Genomic DNA, 22,431 nt, shown 5'->3' with positions numbered 1-22,431 from the left:
CTGTCCGAAATGTGCGGGCGAGTGTGGGCAACAGGACAATAAGTGGGAGGGTGTGGTTGCTGTGCGAGTAGCACTCACCCAGTGGGCTGAATGGCCACTTCTGGTGCAGCAAAAGAGATATTTCGATTCACATTGAGTGCAGCTCAATGGCACCAAACCAAATAAAAATGTAATCGAGAGACAAGAAACTGCAGATGCAGGAATTGTGTGGAAAACATAAAGTGGATGAACTCAATGGGTTTACTCCGCCATTCAATCGTGGTTGATCCATCTCTCCCTCCTGACCACATTCTCCTGCCTTCTCCCCATAATCTCTGACTCCTGTAATCTGGGGCTGAAAGGCAGCAGCTCTATCTGCTGCACCACTGTGGCACGAAATGGACAGAGCGCATATTGGGTCGATACCCTTCTTCAGACTGAAAAAGTAAAGACCGTATGCTTGAAACCGTATTGTTTTCCTGCCTAAAAATTGATTTTTCTCCTTTGGTGGACTTTGCATTTTTGGCCAGTGGTGACTGCTGTTAAGCCTTGTATTCAGATAAAAAGTACTTGCAACTTTTAAGCAACATTGATATCCTGAAGCACTTCATGATCTGTGAGTCGGAGTGTAAATTGGATAGAGAGTGACGGCAGGGAGTGCCAGCAAGATGCTGAGCGTTTGGGTGGTGGTGGGTGGTGGGGGCCTGGGGTGGGAGAACGAGCCAGGGGAGGTCATCTGCAGGACGGTTGGTGCTGTGTGCTTAGAGTTGTGGGTTGGACTTTCTTGGGCACGGTACAGGAATAAGGATCAAAATAGCAAATGGAAGCACCATGCTTTCTAACTGGGGAGGGAGGGTCAGCATCTGTGGAGAGAAATGGGCAGGCAACGTTTTGGGTCGCGACCCTTCTTCAGACTGATGCAATGTAAAGGCTCAAAGTGCTGGAGTAACTCAGCGGGTCAGGCAGCATCTCTGGACAACATGGATATTTTGGGCCGGGACCCGTCAGACTTATCGTGATGCTGCCTGGCCTGCTGTTACTCCCGAACTATGTGCCTTTATTTTTGTATGAAGAAGGGTCTCGATCCGAAATGTCACCGATTCATGATCTCCAGAGACGCTGTCCTGGCCAGCTGAGTTACTCCAGCATGTTGTGTCTTTGTTTGTAAATCAGCGTCTACAGCTCTCCAGTAAATGGGGAATGAGGGGGGGATATAGTTGCCCCTCTGGTTCCTAGTAAATGTTGTCCCTCTCACCTTAAACATTGGCCATCAGGTTCTTGATTTCCCCTCCTCTGGACCGAAACATCCACCCTTTCATTGACCCCCTGAAGGGGGGGGGGCAAGGTTGCGCAGTGGTAGAGTTGCTGCCTTGCAGCGCCGGAGACTCGGGTTAAATCCTGGCTATGGGTGCTGTCCGTGCGGAGTTTTACGTTCTCCCTGTTACCGCGCGGGTTTCCTCCGGATGCTCCGGTTTGCAGGTTAATCGACTTCAGTAAAATTGCAAATTTTCCCTGGTGCGTGGGATAGACCTAATGTTTGGGGCGGTTGGTGGGCCGAAGGGCCTGTTCTGTGCTCTGTCGCTAAAGTCTCTTGTCTTCCCACCTTCTCCGCTACTTGCATTGCAGGTTTAAAATTTACCGAGGGGGAAGGGGGAAGAATACCCGGGTTCTGAAAAGCGGATAATTGGCGATTAACTGCTTTGGAAAGTGAAGCGGGTGACGCAGGATGAAAGTGGGGGCTGTGCCCTGGGAGAGCGTGCTGCTGTGGGAGGTGGGGGTCTGTGTCAGCTGTCTTGCCTCGCTGTATTGACCTGACCCTGGGGGGAGGGGGGGGGGGGGGGGTTGGGGGAGGTGTCCAACCAGAGCGGTGAAAGGAATTTACCCTTTTTCTTTTTGTTTTGTCGGCTAGCCGCGGTAACTCACGGCAGCTGGGATGGATTAACACAGGTCAAAGCTCAAATGTCAAACTACAGGGGCTCCCAGTTGAGGTCGGGCTATGTTGAGGGATGGGAGGGGGTGGAGGATGTTGCTCTGGGAGGGATGGCGGAAGGAAGAGAAGGAGAACGAGGGACAGTGCAGTGTAACAGTCTGGGTTCAGACTAGCACTGAGATGGGATCAGGCCTAGTTCTCGTGTTCTTCTCAACCCCCCCCCCCTCCCCCCAGGGCTGGGTATCTCTGCTAATAACAGCAGGAACACTGCAAATTACCAGTCGCACCCTGGCCACTTCCCTTTCCCATCGGTACAGAAGTGTGAAAACACACACCTCCAGATTCAGGGACAGTTTCTTCCCAGCTGTTATCAGACAACTGAACCATCCTATCACCAACTAGAGAGCGGTACTGAACTACTATCTACCTCATTAGAGACCCTTGGACTATCTTTGATCAGACTTTACTGGCTTTATCATGCACTAAACGTTATTCCCTTTACTGTGGATGTCACGATGGTGATCATGTTTTGTCTTTCCGCAGACTTGTTAGCACGCAACCAAAGCTTTTCACTGTACCTCTGTGCACGTGACAATAACCTAAACTAAAACTAAAGAGATACCATGGCAAGAGGCACAGATTACGGGTATACTAAATTACCTCCAGTTTCACTCTCCCCTGATTCTCTGAAGAAAGGTCCTGACCTGAAATGTCCAGAGATGCTGCCTGACCCATTGAGTTACTTCAGCATTTTGTGTCTATCTTTGGTGTAAACCAGCATCTGCCGTTCCTCCTTAAACAAATAAATCTTATGTTGGCGTCGCGTTCATTTTTTAAGCAGGGCTCGCGTTCTCACAGAGGAGAAATATATACTGAATGTAACTTAGAAATGTTACATTTAATGTTAAAGGAAATTGACAGACGGCTGCAATAATTGCTTTGTGATTGACTGTGTTCAGGGAGTTTAAAGTGTATGTGTTTGCACGTGAGACAGACAGGGTATTTTACACTGAATTATCAGTAGTCAGGCACCTGAAGAGGTTGTATATTATCTCCATTTTACATTAAATGGGTAGAAAAAAGGAACTGCAGATGCTTGTTTTTTGGGGTTTTTTTTGTGACAAATAAGGACAAAAGTACTGGAGTAACTCAGTGGGGTCAGGCAGCATCTTTGGAGAACATGGATAGGTGAAGTTTCAAGAGTAGGTCCCGACCCGAAACGTCATCCATCGATGTTCTACAAAAATGCTGCCTGACCCGCTGAGTAAACCCAGCCTTTGTGTCCTTCCTTACATTAAAGTGGGCTGTGTCACTTTTGTGTCCAGGACTCAAGTCTGTCTGTATATGTTTGTCTTACAACTTTTTAGCTGCTCAAAGTTAAGGGGTAAAGTTAAAGGGTTAGGTAAGGGTTACTAAAGAGTTTGGTCTTGAGGCTTTGAGATTTGCACCACAAGATTTCTTTCCAAGTGTTATGTACTAAGTGTACGCCAGAAACTGATTATAATCCCATTTGTATGTGTGCACGTGTATAGGCGTTTATTTATGTGTGTTTAGTTTAGAGTTACAGCATGGAAACTGGCCCTTCGGCCCACCGAGCCTGCACTGACCAGTGATCCCTGCACACTAACACTGTCCTATACACAAGGGACAATTAATTTTTTTACCGAGCCAACTACCCGATGTCCTTGCCAAGCCACCTGGTCATCATCTCCAGATGAGGGGAAATGTACTGCAGTGGCTGTAGTCCTGGAATAATTCCACACAGATTCTGAGCAGAGACTTTTTTGTTTCAATTGCTGGAAATCTGAAACACAAACAGAATACCGCAGAGACACTTGGCAGAGACTACTGGCGGCCTCTGTGGAGGAATGGAACTAAAGTTTCAGGTTGTCGGTCAGGAAGGGTGCCATCCTTAACGTGGTGGTGGTGGGGAAAAAGGGTCCTTCTCCTTCAATGGGCGGGGAAAAGGGGTGCTCACCTTAAAATGAAGGTGGCGGGGCGGGGGGGGAATGGAATGGAATGGAAATGAAAATGGAGGACCAGCCAGAGGGTGCCCTCCTTGAAATGAAAGTCTGAGGGGGGGAAAAAGGGTGTGCCCACGTTAAAGTGGAAATGGGGGCAAACAATGTGCCCACTGTGAAATGGTAATGGGGCAAGGGGTGCGGTCACCTCAAACTGGGTGGGGGCAAATGGTGTGCCCACTTTAAAATAGAAATGGGGTAAAAGGTGCCTCCTTTAAAATGGGGCAAATGGTGTGCCTACTTTAAAATGGGGCAAATGGCGTGCCTACTTTAAAATGGGAATGGTGTGCCCACTTTAAAATGGAGGACAGAGAAAGGGTGTCACTCCTCAATCCTGGGATGGGTGGGTTCAGTCGTTTGGACAGATTGAAATGTTCTCCTTGGTCGTGAGAAGATCTGACGGAAGGATTTAAAATCACTAGGTTGGGTGGATGGAGAGAATTGTCCACCTTGGATGGGATTGGTCGAAGAGCCCAAAAGTGGAGGAGGAACATTCTCCAGTATCCAGTGGTTGTGGCCTGGAAGCAAATTCAATGGCAAAGTTCAACAGGGAGCTGAAGGGAACAGTTCTCTTGAGTCTGAGGAAGGGTCTCGACCCGAAACGTCATCCATTCCTTCTCTCCTAGATGCTGCCTGACCTGCTGAGTTACTCCAGCATTTTGTGATACCTTCAGTTGGTAGAGTGGCTCAGCTGGTAGAGCCGCTACCTCGCAGGGCTGGAGACCTGGGTTCGATCCTGACCTCGTCCGATGTATAAGGGGGGTTTGCACGTTCTCCGTGTGACCGTGTGGGTTTTCCCCGGGTGCTCGGGATTCCACCCACATCCCAAAGACGTGCGCGTCCATCTTCGAAACTCAATTAAACCAGCCCTCCCCTCCCAGCCACTGTGCTGCGATTCTGACAGAGGTGATTTTCTCCGACCCCACCGAGAGAGAGGCATACCCTTACACATACCCTCACGTTGCACAATGAGCCCTTGAGTAGTAGGACAAAGCCCATTTTCACCTTTACAGATGCTAATCTTCTCTTTGTTCAGCTAATGCTTCCCACACCAGGCAGGCCCGGTCGGTGTGAGTCTCTTCAAACTGGCCGTTTTTGTTCAATACACTAGGAATAGTTGGTAATGTTGAGGTTTGCTTTCTCAGTCAGAAATCTTCAGCTCGGCCTCTTTACCGGAGATCAGACATCTGCGTAGTCAAACGTTAAGAGTGTTTTATTGTCAAATGTCCCAAAGCTGAACAATGAAATTTGTACTTGCAGCACAGATCTGAGTTCAATAGCATAAGATCATACGGTCATAAAGAATGCGAGTAGAATTAGGCCATTCAGCCCATCAAGTCTATGCCGCCATTCAATCATGGCTGATCTATCTCTACCTCCTCACCCCATTCTCCTGCCTTCCCACAACCTCCGAGACCTGTACTAATGAAGAATATAGCTATCTCTGCCCTAAAAATATCCACTGACGGCCTCTACAACCTCTGTGGCAAAGATTCTACAGATTCACCACCCTCTTACTACAGAAATTTCTCATCATCTCCTTCCTAAAAGAATGTCCTTTAATTCTGAGGTTATGACCTCTAGTTCTAGACTCTCCACATCCACTCTATCCAAGCTTAAGTTTGGTTTAAAGATACAGCGTGGAAACTGGCCCCCCAGCCCACCGTGTTTGTGTTGCCCAGCTTTGACCCCTACACCATCAGTATCCTACACGCTTTGAGGCTTTTTTTTGTATTCCAGCATCTGCAGCTCTTTTAGATTTAGATTTAGAGATACAGCACAGAAACAGGCCCTTCGGCCCAGCGGGTCCGTGCCGCCCAGCGATCCCCGCACACTAACACTATTCTACACCCACAAGGGACAGTTTTTACATTTGCCCAGTCAATTAACCTACATACTTGTACGTCTTTGGAGTGTGGGAGGAAACCGAAGATCTCGGAGAAAACCCACGCAGGTCACGGGGAGAACGTACAAACTCCGTACAGATGGTGCCCGTAGTCAGGATCGAATCTGAGTCTCCGGCACTGCATTCGCTGTAAGGCGCCACCATGCCGTCATTGATAATTGGCTTGTGTCTACCACCAGACTCGGGAACAGACGGACTCTTCTCCGCTGTTAACAGGACCTTCCATAAGCAAGGGATCTGTCCGATTCACCTCAACCCCATTGCGGACATTGTACTTTGTCTATGGAACTGGTGCACTACAAAGCTGAGAACTATATTCTGCTCTCTGCATCTGCACTACTTATTGTACTCTAGTTTGACTTGATTGTATTTTGCGTATAATATCTCGTCTGTTTGGATAGCTTGCAAAACAAAGGTTCACTGTACCTCGGTAGAAGTGACAATAATAAACCTAAACCTCTAATGATGGGATAATTGGTCCACTCATGCTCCTGTTTTCATTCAACACAGGGAAACAAAGGGACTGGAAGGCAGGGGTTGGCATGGCTGTGACTGTTCATAAGTTATAGGAACAGAATTAGGCCATTCGGCCCATCAGGTCTACTCCGCCATTCAATCATGGCTGATCAATCTTTCCCTCTTGACCCCATTCTCCTGCCTTCTTCCCATAACCTCTGACACCCTTACTAATCAAGAAACTGTCAATCTCTGCCATGAAAATATCCATTGACTTGGCCTCCACAGCCTGCTGTGGGAATGAAATCCACAGATTCACCACCCTCTGGCTAAGGAAATTCCTCATCTCCATTCTAAAGGTACGTCCTTTTTTTCCCCTGAGGCTGTGCTCTCTGGTCCTAGATTCTCCCACCACTGGAAACATCCTCCTCACATCCACACTATCCAAGCATTTCAGTATTCTGTAAGTTTCAATGAGATCCTCCACCCCCTCATCCCTCTAAACTCCAGCGAGTACAGGCCCAGTGCTGTCAAACACTCATCATATGTTAACTCAATCATTTCTGGGATCATTCTGGTAAACCTCGCCTGGACTCTCTCCAGAGCCACCACGTCCTTCCTCGGATATGGGGCCCACAACTGCCATTCCAAATGCGGTCTGACCAAGCCTCAATTTACTGCCTATTCCAGTAGATTTGTTCAGCAAAGAGGCATCGACCTGAAATGTCAGATTTAGATTTTCTTTTTTAGATTTAGAGATACAGCTGCTTCTTTAGTTTAGTTTGGAGATACAGCGTGGAAACGGGCTATTCCGGCCCAATGCCGTCAAATGTGAGTGCAGTCACGGGGCATGACGCGGTAAACCACAAGTAGTATAAGAAAATAACTGCAGACGCTGGTACAAATCGATTTATTCACAAAATGCTGGGGTAACTCAGCAGGTCAGGCAGCATCTCGGGAGAGCAGGAATGGGTGACGTTTCGGGTCGAGACCCTTCTTCAGACTGAAGACGGGTCTCGACCTGAAACGTCACCCATTCCTTCTCTCCCGAGATGCTGCCTGACCTGCTGAGTTACTCCAGCATTTTGTGAATAAATCGGTAAACCACAATATGACAACAGACAATAGGTGCAGGAGTAGGCCATTCGGCCCTTCGAGCCAGCACCACCATTCAATGTGATCACGATATAGTCGGCATCAGTCCGTTTGACATTTCCCCAACTGCCCAACCCCCCCCTCCCAGTGGAACCTGCACAAATGCATTGCAGAGGCTGGATCGATAGTTGCCTACTGGAGCCTGGCGTTCTTTCTGATTTGCATTGGCAAAAGCTGGAGATCAGGGCTTGCATTCTAATGACCGCCGGGTTGAAAGGTTTGTGAACTGAATGTGTCTGTTCATGCAGTGAGGGTGGCCAGCTCTCCCTGTGTCACTGCCTCCCTGCCAGACTGTTGCCCTTCTGTATTTATTCTTGTTAATCCACAGGCTTGCGGTTTGTGCAGGGGACTAGGGGAGGAATTGAGGAGGGGGGAGGGATGGTTCATGTTTGACCTGTGGGCCACATGATCAATACTGGGCTGGAATTATAGATTCACTATTTCGGGCTGTATTTCTGCTTATATTCTACTTCTTTTTTTTTTTTCTTTTTTTATTTTTGAAAAGCATATGTACAAATCGAAATAAGAAAAAACACATTTGTTACAACGTTCTTACATAGCTTCAATTTTTAAATTTTTAAAGAGAGAAAGTAAAAATAAAAATATAAAACTATAAACTTGGGGAAAGAGAGTAAGAGGGTTAAAAAAAAAAGAAAAAAGGATCTAACAATAAAAATTAACGGGAGTAGATCCGGGAGACAAAAACCACAGCTGTACATCCAACCCCCAACTCAAGTTTCAACTTTTTATTTAAAAAATTTTTTTTTTATTTTAGTCCTGTGCCAAACCCATTTACTTTTCTAAAAATTCAATAAATGGAGACCATATTTTTAAAAATAACTCAGGTTTGTCGATTAAGGCAAACCTTATTTTTTCCAAATGCAGGGTCTCTGTCATTTCCATAGTCCACATTTTAATTGTGGGGGTTATTGGTTTTTTCCAAAATTTAAGTATTAGTTTTTTCGCAGTTATTAGACTGTAATCAAGAAAATGTACCTGACTTACTGTAAAATTTGTAGTATGTTCTGATAATCCTAATATAATTAATTTTGGGTCCATATCTAATTTTTTATTAATAACTTTAGAAACTATTTTAAAAATCTCCAACCAGAAGTTTTGCATTTTTATACAAGTTACGAAAATATGAGATAAATTAGCTTCTTGAAATTGACATTTATCACACATAGGAGAGATACTAGGAAAAATCCTATTTAATTTCGTCTTCGAATAATGTAATCTATGTATTATTTTAAATTGTATTAAGGAATGTCTAGTATTCAATGAACATTGATGTATATGTTGTAAACTTTCATCCCATATATCTTGCATTATAAATTGATTCAATTCGTCCTCCCATGCTCGTCTATAAGATTCTGATGACGGAATGTCAATGTCAAGGAGAATATTGTAAATAAAAGATATTAATTTATTTGAGTTATAATGTCGATTCAGGCATACATCAAGTGTTTCTGGACCTCTAAACTTATATTTTTGCATGTGTGATTTTACATAATCTCTAAGTTGTAAATATCTAAAATAATTATTAACATGTAATCCATACTTCTGCTGTAACTCCTGAAACGAAAGAAAAGTTCCCTTATGGTAAAGATCTCCCAACCTTTTGATTCCATAACTTTTCCATTGAGCAAAGCCTCTATCTAAGACAGACGGTTTAAAAGAAGGATTATTCGCAATAGGAAGGAAAACAGATAATTTACTCAATTTTAACGTAAGCTTTAATTGTTTCCAGGTATATTCTACTTCTGCTGTGTCCTAATTCCCTCTGCTTTTGGTCCGGGGAGGTATTTCTACAAAGGCCTGCTGGCAATTTTGGGCGGCACGGTGGTTGAGCTGCTACCTCCCAGCGCCAGAGACCACGGGTGCTGTCTGTAGAGAGACTGCCTTCTCCCTGTGACCACGTGGGTTTCCTCCGGGCGCTCCAGTTTCCTTCCAGACTCCAAAGACGTGCAGGTTTGCGGGTTAATTGGCTTCTGTAAATTGTCCCTGGTTTGCAGGATTTTGCTAGTGTACAGGGTGATTGCTGGTTGGCATGGACTTGGTGGCCAAAGGGCCTGTTTCCTCACTGCATCTCTATAGTCTAAAGATTCAAACCAGCGAGAAGGGTAGTTTAAATATAGCAGAATTAATACTGCTATCAAATCTGAGACTGGGGAAATGGTTTGCTGGAGTGGTGGGTAGTGTTTAAAGTATGGAGTGGTCATGGGAGAGTAGGGGCCAGAATCTTTATCCCTGCTAAGATTTACATGTAAATATTCAGGAGCAGTGTGATTGAGTGCATTCCTGATTCAGTAGAGACAGTGGAAGAGGCAATACAAGAGGCTGAGGTGAGAAAATATGTTGGCACAATGCCAAGAACACCTTCCTTTGCGCAGATCAAAGACTCTCAAAACCCATTGAAGTTAAATGGATAAATCATGTAAACATGTGCAACGTCCCTTCACTATTAAATACCGCTTCTGGTTCACGCACACGTGTGCGTTTTCACACGGCCTCCGAAGAGCAACCTACATGACCCAAAACGTCACCTGTCCCATTTTTCTCCCGGGATGTTGCCTGACCCGCTGAGTTACTTCAACGCTTTGTGTCCATCTTTAACACAATCAAAGACTAGTCCCACCCTGAAGATAGACACAAAAAGATGAAGTAACTCAGCGGGTCAGGCAACACCTCCGGAGAACAGGTTTAGGTGATATTTTGGGTCGAGACGCCTTCTTCAGATTGAGAGTCAGGAGAAAGGGAAATGAGAGAGATATAGGCGGTGATATAGAGAGAGAGAGATATAGAACAAATGAATGGAAGATATGCAAAATGCAACGATGATGAAAGAAAGGTGGAGCCCACAATGGTCCATTGTTGGCTGTGGGTTAGATGATGATGTGTTGAAAAGACAGTGAAACTCAACAGGACAACAGTGAAACTAGTACGATGACTAGGGTGGAGGAGGGACGGGGTGAGAGGAGATGCAAGGTTCCTTGAAGTTGGAGAAATCAAAAATCATGCGGTTGAGTTGAAAGCTGCCCAAGCGAAATATGAGGTGCTGTTATTCAAATTTGCATTTGGCCTCACTCTGACAAAGGAGGAGGCCCAGGACAGAATTGTCAGTATGGGAGGGGGAGTTAAAGTGTTTGGCAAATAGGAGATCTTGTAGGCCGAGGCGACTGAGCGAAGGTGTTCAGCGAGACAATCGCTCAGTCTGCGCTTGGTCTCGCCGATATATAGGAGTCCACACCTGGAACAGCGGAGAGAGTAGATGAGGTTGGAGGAGGTGCAAGTGAACCTCTTCATCACCTGAAAGACTGTTGGGGTCCCTGGACAGAGTCGAGGGAGGAGGTATGGGGACAGGTGTTGCATCTCGTGTGGTTGTAGGGGAAAGTGCTTGGGGAGGGGTTGGTTTGGGTGGGAAGGGATGAGTTGACCAGGGAGTTGCGGAGGGAACGGTCTCTGCGGAAAGGGGTGGAGATGGGAAGATGTGATTTGTGGTGGGATCCCGTTGAAGATGGCGAAAATGTCGGAGGATTATGTTGGGGTGAAAGTGAGGACTAGGGGGACTCTGTCCCTGTTGTAACTGGGGGGGGGGGGGGGGGGAGAGCTGTGGGATATCGAGGAGACACGGGTGAGGGCCTCATCTATGATGGAAGAGGAGAACCCCTATTCTCTAAATATCTCGGATGTCCTGGTATGGAACACATCATCTTATCCCACCTTGGTCATTCCTCCTCCCGCTCCCGTTCAGCAGAAGGTGCAGAAGCTTGAAAACGTGCACCACTGGACTCAGGAGCAGCTTTTCCCCTCTGTTATCAGGCTTCTGAATGGCCCTTCCATAAGCTTGGGTACTGTCCAATTCACCTCTACCCCATTGCGGACATTGGACTTTGTCTCTGGAACTGTTGCGCTACAATGCTGAGAACTATATTCTGCACTCTGTGTCTTTCCCCCTTGCTCTACCTATTGTACTTGAGTTTGACTTGATTGAATATCTTACAAAACAAAGCTTATCGCTGTACCGCTGTGCAGGTGATAATAATAAACATAAACAACCTCGGGGAGAGTGAACTTTGTGCTGTTCTGCACTTAGTGATGTGGTGGTAGAAAATAGCTTGTACATACAGCAGGGGAGAGGAGAGGACCCTGTCTGTAAATGGTTCTGACACTGATTGGCAACAATAGTCCTGAGGCTGGCTACCTGACCAGAGGTATCGGCTTTGGGATGGGTCAGCTTTGGGGTTGGGTCAGCTTTGGGGTTGGGTCAGCTTTGGGGATGGGTCAGCTTTGGGGATGGGTCAGCTTTGGGGTTGGGTCAGCTTTGGGGATGGGTCAGCTTTGGGGATGGGTCAGCTTTGGGGATGGGTCAGCTTTGGGGATGGGTCAGCTTTGGAGCCGTGAACTGATGAGTGCCCTGGTTTGGTCCACCATTAATTCATAGGTTACAGGAGCATAATTAGGCTATTCAACCCATCAAGTCTACTTCGCCATTCAATCATGGCTGCTCTACCTCTCCCTCCTAACCCCCTTCTCCACATAACCCGTGACACCTGTACTAATCAAGAATCTGTCAATCTCTGCCATAGAAATATCCATTGACGGCCTCCACAGCCTTCTGTGGCAATGAATTCCACAGATTCACCACCCTCTGACTAAAGAAATTCCTCCTCGCCTCCTTTCTAAAGATACGTCCTTTTATACTGAGGCTGTGGCCTCTGGTCAATAGGCAATAGGTGCAGGAGGAGGCCATTTGGCCCTTCGAGCCAGCACTACCATTCAATGTGATCATGGCTGATCATTCTCAATCAGTACCCCGTTCCTGCCTTCTCCCCATACCCCCTGACTCCCCTATCTTTAAGAGCTCTATCTGGCTCTCTCTTGAAAGCATCCAGAGAATTGGCCTCCACTGCCTTCTGAGGCAGAGAATTTCACAGATTTACAACTCTGACTGAAAACATTTTTCCTCATCTCCGTTCTAAATGGCCTACCCCTTATTCTTAAACTGTGGTCCCAGGTTCTGGACTCCCCCAACATTGGGAACATGTTTCCTGCCTCTAACGTGACCAATCCCATAATAATCTTGTATGTTTCAATACGATCCCCTTTCATCCTTCTAAATTCAAGTGTATACAAGCCTAGACTCTCCCACTAGTGGAAATATCCTCTCCACATCCACTCTATCCAGGCCTTTCACTGTTCGGTAAGTTTCAATGAGCACCCCCCCCACCTCCCAATCCTTCTGAACCTGCGTGCGCTAATGTTGTGAGTAAAGGCCCGATTATGCACTGGCGGGACGCGCGGGGATTGGGACGGTCAGGGACCATGTTTGACATGGGTCTCGCATTCTGGAAGGCCATGGCTGGGTCTGGCAGGATGTGTGTAAGTGCCAGTCCACTGGCCGTGACCAGCTTCCCACTGCCCGAGGTCGGCCTGGGGTTGGGATTGGTCAGGGGTGGGACTGGAGTTGGGACAGGCCAGACTTTACAGTGTGGAAACAGGCCTTCGGCCCAGCGATCACCCAGTACACTAACACTATCCTAACACTAGGGACAATGTACAATTTTTTTAAAATCCAAAGCCAATTAACCCACAACCCGCACGACTTTGGAGTGTGGGAGGATATTGGAGCACTGGGAGAAAGTCTACACGGTCACAGGGAGAACTTACAAACTCTGTGCACACAGCACCTGTGGTCAGGACCAAGCCTAGGTCTCTGGCACAGTAAGGCAGCAGCTCTACCTCTGCACCATGGTGTGCTTAAGATTTAGATTTAAGATTTAAGATTTAGAGATACAGCCTGGAAACAGGACCTTTGGCCCTCCGAGTCCGCGCCGCCCAGCGATCCCCGTACATTAACACTACCCTACACCCACTAGGGACAATTTTTACATTTACCCAGTCAATTAACCTACAAACCTGTACGTCTTTGGAGTGAGGGAGGAAACCGAAGATCTTGGAGAAAACCCACGCAGGTCATGGGGAGAACGTACAAACTCCGTACAGACAGCGCCCGTAGTCAGGATCGAACCTGAGTCTCCGGCGCTGCATTCGCTGTAAGGCAGCAACTCTACCGCTGCGCCACCGTGCTGCCCTTTAGGTTTGTATCGTGACACCGTCGTCCAATCATGCGCCCATGAGAGTAGAATGTGACTTCTCCATTTCACTTTTACGACCCACTGGAAATAAACCGGAGAGCTTGGGTGGCGCAGCGGTAGAGTTGCTGCCTTATTGCACCAGAGACCCAGGTTCCATCCTGTCTATGGGTGCTGTCTGCACAAAGTTTGTACGTTCTCCCTGTGACTGTGGGTTTTTCCAAAGTGCTCCAGTTTCCTCCCACACTGTAAAGACGTACAGCTTTGTTTGGCTTCTGTACATTGTAAGTGTAGGATAGTGCTAGTGAGTGCACGGGATCGCTGGTCGGCAAGGACTCGCTGGGCCAAAGGCCCTGTGTCTGCACCCTATCTCTAAAGGGGCGTAAAGCTGGGTTTGCGTTTTACACATGGTGGAGGCAGTAAAGCATGGTGGGTATTTGCAGGAGCAGAGTTTATTATGGGAACGAGTCGCTAACAGATCAAGGCTGCGCCGTGAGCCACGGACTATTTGATGTTCGGCTCGTGACGTGTCGCCGTTTGCTATTAATAAACATTTGCTCCCTTTTCCCCTCTCTGTCCCACCATCCTCCACGCATGACAGTGGAAGAGGCAGCTGGCGTTTCACTTCAGTTTGATCTGCAGAGGATTACTAGGCTGCAGCTGGTTGCCGTTTGTGGCGAGTGAGCTGAATGGGCTGGCCTGAAGTCACACATTTAGTTTATTATTGTCACGTGCACCGAGCGAGGTACAATGAAAAGCTTTTGCTCAGATTAGAGATACAGTGCGGTTTGCGCGCTATCCACTCTAAGAAACGACCGTACAAGAATACAGTCAACCTGTCCACAGTGTACAGGTAAAGGATAAAGGGTACAACAGTCATAGTTTATTATTGTCACGTGTACGGTGACACTGTGAAGTTTTTGTTTGCGTGCAAACTCGTCAAAGAAAAGTCTGTAAATAAATACAGTCAAGCCATCCACAGTACTTGGGCAAAGGATGATGGGTACACTGTTAAGCACAACATCTCGCAGAAAACCTCATCCACGCCTTCATCACCTCCCGTCTGGACTACTGTAACAGCCTCCTCTATGGTTCACCCTCAAAAATCATCAATAAACTCCAATACATCCAGAACTCCGCTGCCCGTCTACTCACCCACTCCCCGACCCATGACCATATCACCCCCGTCCTTTACAAGCTCCACTTGCTCCCCATCCCCCAGAGAATCCAGTACAAAATCCTCCTCATGACCTACAAAGCCCTCCATAACCTGGCCCCATCCTACCTGACTGACCTCCTACACAGGCACACTCCCACCCGCACCCTGCTGCTGCTAACCTCCTGTCCCCCCCCCAATCCGGACCAAACTCAGATCCTGGGGGGACAGGGCTTTCTCCATCGCTGCTCCCACCCTCTGGAACTCACTACCCCAAACCGTCAGAGACTCCTCCTCACTCACCACATTCAAAACATCACTGAAGTCTCACTTGTTCAACACTGCCTTCAACCACTGACCGTCGCTCCACCTTATTCTTCCTTTTCTGTTCGTTTATTTATTTATTTTTATGTCTTATTTACCATGTAAAGCGTCTTTGTCTAGAAAAGCGCTATACAAATGTAATGTATTATTATTATTAACATATAACATTGAAGTCCAATTTAAAGATAGTTCAAAGGTCTCCAATGAGGGAGATTGTAGGTCAGAACCGCTCACTAGTTGTTGGTGGAATGGTTCAGTTGCCTGATAACAGCTGGGAAGAACCTGTCCCTGTATCTGGAGGTATGCGTTTTCACACGTCTGTACCTCTTGCCTGGTGGGAGAGGGGAGGTCAGGAGGCGTTGGGATGAGGACAACGTGGGGGAAAATTGTTCTTCGGACTGAAGCTGGTTCGGTCTTTATCGATTCCCTCAATGAGTGTTTCCAGCAGGATACTTACATGGATGGTGGTTAGGGATGAGAATGCTGGTACACGTCCACCACTGATTTTCCGGCACCCTTGTTTCCGGAGCCTTTCCAGATTATCCGGTTTGCCACAACCTCCGAGAGGAGTCCAACTGTACCAGAGCAGTCCGCAAAGAGGCCAATATCCCGGCCCCGGAAGTTAGCCGTGGCAATGGATCCGCCGGGCTGGAGTTCCAGAGCCCCGGACGCACGGGGCAAACTCCACCCGCCTATCAGCTGCAGAAGTCCCGACGAGGTGGAGAACGGCCGCCTCGCCTGGCCTGGCCGCTACATTTTCCGGGGGACTTCCGGATGGGGATTTCAAGAGCACTCTTGTAAATTTGTGCGGATTAAAGGGGGTGCCGGACGTCCAGTTGCTGGAAAATGGCAGGAGAGCTGTAGTCATCTTTCCACAGACCAAGCATGAAGGACAATTTTTGACTGATTGGACAGTTCCTCAAAATTGAGTTTATTTATTTTTGTGTTTGAGCTGACCGATGAGTTTAGATGATTTTGCAGAGACAGCATTGCTTGTGTGTTTCCCTGTATCTTGAGGTGCCTACTGTAGTTATACTGGTCTCAGAAGCTCATGGAAGGATGGGACAAGTACATGGATAGGAAAAGTCCAGCGAGAGTGTGTGTGTGCACAATAGACGTCTCGTCTCCCTCCGTCGCTGCCTCTGGTATCGAACATATGGAAACAGTTGTCATGAAGAGTCGAGAGTGTTTAATTGTCATCTGTACTGAAACGGAATAATGTAATTCTCACTTGCTGCAGCGTCACAGATCTGTAAACACTGCGTGTTTTACCCAGGGCTACGTTCTTAAAAAGCAGCACGCAATTCAAAAATGCGTAAATGAAACGTTCTCGCGATTACGCTGCCAGGTATAAATCTGAGCGCCTTAATCCAAAAATACAAGTGTGTGAATCAGGTTTTACTTTTAAATGAACAAGTGTGTAAAAATGAAACGCGAGGTGCCTGGACTCGGCATAATAAATAAGCAAACAGAAAGTTCCATAAAATATAACCCTCCCCAATATTTTGTGTAAAACAAAAACCCCAAATGTCTGGTACAATCTAGACAGTTGGTAGTTTGGAGTTTAGTTGTTGTTTGTAGTGTTCAATAGTGTAGTTCAGTTTATTATTAGAAAATAACTGCAGATGCTGGTACAAATCGATTTATTCACAAAATGCTGGAGTAACTCAGCAGGTCAGGCAGCATCTCCTGAGATGCTGCCTGACCTGCTGAGTTACTCCAGCATTTTGTGAATAAATCAGTTTATTATTATTGTCACGTGTACCGAGGGACAGCGGGAAGCGTTTTTGTGCACGCTATCCCGTCCGTCAGCCCGAAGAAAGAATGACTGTGGAGGGACAAGTCTTTGATCATGTTGGCTGCTTTCCCGAGGCAGCGAGAAGTGTGGATGGAGTCAATGGTGGGGAGTCTGGTTTGTGCGATGGACTGGGCTACATCACACATCTCTGCAATTTCTTGTGGTCTTGGTCAGAGTTTTGTTTTAAACATCATCTGCCTGAAGAGGGATGTGAGTGATCCTTGATGAGCGCGTGTAGAAACAAAAGGACACAGAGTGCTGGAGTAACTCACCGGGTCAGGCAGCATCTCTGGAGAACATGGAAAGGCGATGATTGGGGTCGGGACCCTCCTTCAAACTGATGTGTGTTTTATGTAGAAACCAAGAGCTGCAGATGGTTGGTTATGCCAAAGATAGACCCAAAGTGCCAGAGTAACTCAGCGGGTCAGGCAGCATCTCTGGAGAAAAAGGATTTTAGATTTAGATTTAGAGATACTGCGCGGAAACAGGCCCTTCGGCCCACCGAGCCCGCGCCGCCCAGCGATCCCCGCACATTAACACTATCCTACACACACTAGGGACAATTTTTACATTTTATCCAGTCAATTAACCTACATACCTGTACGTCTTTGGAGTGTGGGAGGAAACCGAAGATCTCGGAGAAAACCCACGCAGGTCACGGGGAGAACATACAAACTCCGTACAGACGGCGCCCGTAGTCAGGATCGAACCTGAGTCTCCGGCGCTGCATTTGCTGTAAGGCAGCAACTCTACTGCTGCGCCACCGTGCCACCTGAAGATGGGTGACGTTTCAGCTCGGATCCTTCTGAGCAGGGTCCTGACCTGAAATGTTACCTATCATGTTCTCCAGAGATGCTGCCTGACATGCTGAGTTACTCCGGCACTTTGGGTCTGTCTTTGATGCGTGTTTTAGACTGTGCATCGGTGCCAGGGATTGGGGCGGGTGGGACGGTGAGTGGGCCGTTTCCAGATGATGCTGAGGTGCGTCCAGCTGTGGGCCGGTACAGACCCCCTCCCCCTGACCTGCCGACCTCCCTGCCTCCTCACAGGTCCGGGCCGGGGAGAAGTGGAGAGCAGGACGTGCGAGTACTACAATGCCAACCACGAGCTGGAAAAGACCAACAAGAGCGGGGTGGAGCACTGTGAGGGTGAGAAGGACAAGAGGCACCACTGCTACGCTTCCTGGAGGAACAATTCCGGCTCCATTGAACTGGTCAAGAAGGGCTGCTGGCTGGATGATTACAACTGCTACGACAGGTAGGAGATGTGTGTCCCGGGGGAGCGGAGGCCGAGAGAGGTGGGGAAGACGGGAGATGGCATTCTCATCTTGAACGTAGAACAGTACTGCACAAACATTCCTGTACTGTTCTATGCTCAAGTCTCCAACAGTTAACTCGTGCTGTATTCATCTTCGGTTGATTGTTGGGCCACGTTTCATTAAGTAATTAAACCATTCATCAGAATTCCCTGGCCAAAGAACTGCAACATGTATAATGGGAATTAATTGTGTAATGAACCGTGAGGGCTGTGGTCCGCCTCACCGGCTGGTGGTGAGCTCCACTTATGAGCGTGGGTCTGGAGCAGAGCGTGTGATCGATGGCCTGTTTGCTCTCTCCCTCTCTCTGGCAGAGTGGAGTGCGTTGCCACGGAGGAGAACCCACACGTCTTCTTCTGCTGCTGTGAAGGCAACTACTGCAATGACAAGTTTTTCCACTTCCCGGAGACGGTGCCAGAAGGTGGGTGTGCCGCCAGCGGTGTGGTGTGTTGCAGCTGCGTTGTCGTCAGAGCGGCTGTCGTTTGTGTGGGAGTATGGTGTCTTGTGTGCGTGCGTTCGTGAGGGGGGGAAGGGATTGGGGGATGGCACCCTAGCCGAGTGCTGAACTCCCAGTGAGGTTTGGCCCGAGGTAAAGGGGGAAGAGAATGGGGGACGGAACCATAAGCATGTGCTGACCTCCCTGTGAGGTGCATCCCAAAGTGAGGAAGGAAGGGAATGGAGATGGAATTACATCCCAGTGAGGTGTACTCCTGAGATGAAGGGGAAAGGAATGGGCAATGGGATTATATCCAAGTAGTAATCTCTCCATGAAGTGTACCCTGGGGTGCAGGGGGAAGGGAATGGGGCACGGGATTATATCCAAATAGTAACCTCTCCATGAGATGGACACTGAGGTGGGGGAGGAAGGGAATGAGGATGGAATTACATCCTAGTGACCTCCTCAAGAGGCGTATCTCTGAGATGTGGGGGGGGGGGGGGGAAGAGATACTGGACGGAACTGTAGCCAATTGTTGACCTCGAAGTGTACTCCAAGGTGAAGGGGGAAAGGAATAGTGGATGGAATTATATTGTAGTGAGCTCTCTATGAGGTGTATAGAGGTCAAGGGAGTGATTGGGGGATGAAATGTTCCCCAAGGTTGGGGGGGGGGGGAATGGAATAAGGGACGGGCCTGTACCCCGGAGCTGACGCCCCTCTTGCTGTTCTGCCCCCAGTTGTGTTTGAGCCTCCTCCGCCCACGCCCTCGCTGCTGAATGTCCTGGTGTACGCGCTGCTCCCCATCACCGGGCTCTCCGTCATCATCCTGCTGGCGTTCTGGATGTACCGGCACCGCAAGCCGCCGTACGGTCACGTGGACCTGAATGAGGTTTGTACCACACGCTGAGGCACAGCTCCCTGACCACCTGCCCCCAGTGTCACGGGAAGCAGCCTCTCGTAACACGCCGAGCGTTTCTGGTAACTCGGTGGGGGGAGGGGGGGGGAGGGGAGAGAGGGGGGGAGGGGGGGGAGAGAGGAGCAAGGGGGGAGAGGAGAGAGGGGGGGAGGAGAGAGGGGGGGAGGAGAGGAGAGAGGGGGGGAGGAGAGGGGGGAGAGGAGGGAGAGGGGGGAGAGGAGGGAGAGGGGGGAGAGGAGAGAGAGGGGGGAGAGGAGAGAGAGGGGGGGGAGAGGAGAGAGAGGGGGGAGGAGAGGAGAGAGGGGGGAGAGGAGAGAGAGGAGAGAGAGGGGGAGAGGAGAGAGAGGGGGGAGAGGAGAGAGAGGGGGGGAGAAGAGAGAGAGGGGGGGAGAGGAGAGAGGGGGAGAGGAGAGGGGGGAGAGAGGGGGGAGGAGAGAGAGGGGGGGTGGAGAGGAGAGGGGGGGAGAGAAGAGGAGAGGAGGGGGGAGGAGAGGAGGTGCAGGTGAGGGTTAGAGTTAATGAAGACCCCTGGGAAGCATCGCTGTGCCCTATACACCACAATGTACAGAGGAGCAGCATCTTTTAGGCCATTTGGCCCATTGAGTCTGCTCCGCCATTCAATCACGGCTGACCTATCTTTCCTCGCAACCCAGTTCTCCTGCCATCCCCCCATAACCTTTGACGCCCTTACTAATCAAGAATCTGTCAATCTCCACTTTAAAAACCCTTAATGACTTGGCCTCCACCGCCGTCTGTGGCAATGCAATGACTTTCACTTCTGGTTAAAGGTTAGACTTCAGACTTAAGTGACACAGCGTGGAAACAGGCCCTTCAGCCTACAGAGCCCGCGCCGAGCAGCGATCATCCCGTACACTAGCACTATCCTGCACACGGGGGACAATTTGCAGAAGCCAATTAATCTTAAAACCTGCTCGTCTTTGGAGTGTGGAAGGAAACTGGAGCACCCGGAGGAAACCCATGCGGTCGGTCACAGGGAAAACGTACAAACTCTGTACAGACAGCACCCGTAGTTAGGATCGAATCCGGATCTCTGGCGCTGTGAGGCAGCAACTCTACCGCTGCGCCACTGTACCTGTTCAAATGTTATGGACCCACAGATACGTGTCGCACAGAGTAAGGTTCTTTGGCCCATATAGTCCATGCTGACCATCAAGCTTCCATTTACATTAATCCCAAGTCCACGCTGACCATCGCACTAGTTCCAGGTTATCCCACTTTCTCATCCACTCCAATTTACCGAAACCAATTATCCTGGACATTTGGGACTTTGTCTGTGAAACTGATGCGCTACAATGCTGAGAACTATATTCTGCACTCTGTATCTCCCCCTTTGCTCTACCTATTGCATTTGAGATTGACTTGATTGTGTTTACAGAGGGAGGGATGGATTGAAACAGGCCCTTCAGCCCACCGGCTCCATGCCATCGATTACCCATTCACGCTAGTTCCATGTTATTCCACTTTCCCATCGACTCCCTACACACCAGTGGCAATTCACAGAGGGCTAATTAATCGACATTCCCACACGTCTTTGGGCTGTGGGAGGAAACCAGAGCACCCGGAGGAAACCCACATGGTCACAGGGAGAATGTGCAAACTCCACGCCGACAGCAGCTGAGGTCAGGTTTGAACCTGGGTCTCCAGTGCTGTGGGGCGGCAACTTTACCGCTGTGCCACTGCACCCCATGGTTCCTTTCCTTCTCTTCCGTCAATAGAGGAAATTGAGGGAAGCGACGTAGCACGGTGGGGCAGCGGTAGAGCTGCTGTCTTACAGCACCAGATACCCAGGTACGATCCTGACTGTGGGTGCTGTCTGTACAGAGATTGTACCTTCTCCCTGTGACTACATGGGTTTTCCCCGGTTTCCTCCCACACTCTAAAGGCGTGCAGGTTTGTGGGTTAATTGGCTTGGTGAAATTGTAAATTGTCTGCAGTGTGTAGGACAGTGCTGGTGTATGGGGGTAATTGCTGGTCGGAGTGGACTCAGTGGGCCGAAGGGCCTGTTTCCATGCTGAGCCCCAGGCTCAGGAGTTGGGTGGCACAGTGGAGCAGTGTAGAGTTACTGCCTAGCAGCTCTGTGGGCCGAAGGGCCTCGTTTCCATGCTGAGTCCTCGGCTCAGGAGTTGGGCAGCACAGTGGAGCAGTGTAGAGTTACTGCCTAGCAGCTCTGTGGGCCGAAGGGCCTGTTTCTATGCTGAGCCCCAGGCTCAGGAGTTGGGCAGCACAGTGGAGCAGTGTAGAGTTACTGCCTTGCAGCTCTGTGGGCCAAAGGGCCTGTATCTCTCAACTAAAATCGAATAACATGGCCTGATCTGACTGCGATTTGGGGTGTGTAACGGTCGCGTACTTGTCTGCTTTTCCGCCCAGGACCCAAGCCTGCCGTCGCCATCGCCCCTGGTGGGTCTGAAGCCCCTGCAGCTGCTGGAAATCAAAGCCAGGGGCCGCTTTGGCTGTGTTTGGAAGGCGCAGCTGATGAACGATTACGTGGCTGTGAAGGTCTTCCCCATCCAGGTGAGAGCAGCGGTGATCAGATTGACAAATCCTTGACCATTTGTGGGAAGCCTTTCCCGTGACTAGGTGGCGGCGACTTAGAGAGATACACCATGGAGACGGGCCCTTCAGCCCACCGAGTCCATGCTGACCAAAGATCACCCATTCACACTAGTTCTATGTTTAGTTTAGAGATACGCTGTGGAAACGGGCCCTTCGGCCCGCTGAGCCTATGCTGACAATCGATCACACTAGTTCAATGTTATCCCACTTTTAGAGAGAGAGAGAGATAATGTAAACATGCCCTTCGGCACACCGAGTCAACACCAACCATTGATTATACAGTGCCCTCCATAATGTTTGGGACAAAGACCCATCATTTATTTATTTGCCAATGTACTCCACCATTTGAGATTTGTAATAGAAAATAAAA

General features: G+C 48.8%; 1 protein-coding gene across 2 annotated transcripts in view; it reads left to right on the top strand.

Moving 5' to 3' along the window:
- Window positions 1-22,431, top strand: part of acvr2ba (activin A receptor type 2Ba) — an 88,641-nt gene that overhangs the window by 41,008 nt on the left and 25,202 nt on the right. For both annotated transcript variants that reach the window (XM_078429282.1, XM_078429291.1), the window contains exons 2-5: window positions 17,870-18,077; window positions 18,450-18,556; window positions 19,309-19,460; window positions 21,876-22,019. In XM_078429282.1, the coding sequence (XP_078285408.1) occupies window positions 17,870-18,077; window positions 18,450-18,556; window positions 19,309-19,460; window positions 21,876-22,019 (611 nt within the window). The remainder of the gene's footprint in view (window positions 1-17,869; window positions 18,078-18,449; window positions 18,557-19,308; window positions 19,461-21,875; window positions 22,020-22,431) is intronic.

This window comes from Rhinoraja longicauda, chromosome 2, assembly GCF_053455715.1.
Source record: "Rhinoraja longicauda isolate Sanriku21f chromosome 2, sRhiLon1.1, whole genome shotgun sequence".
NCBI classification, from domain to species: domain Eukaryota; kingdom Metazoa; phylum Chordata; class Chondrichthyes; order Rajiformes; family Arhynchobatidae; genus Rhinoraja; species Rhinoraja longicauda.
The sequence above is the reverse complement of the archived record's forward strand: the minus strand, read 5'-3'. Positions and strand labels throughout refer to the sequence as shown.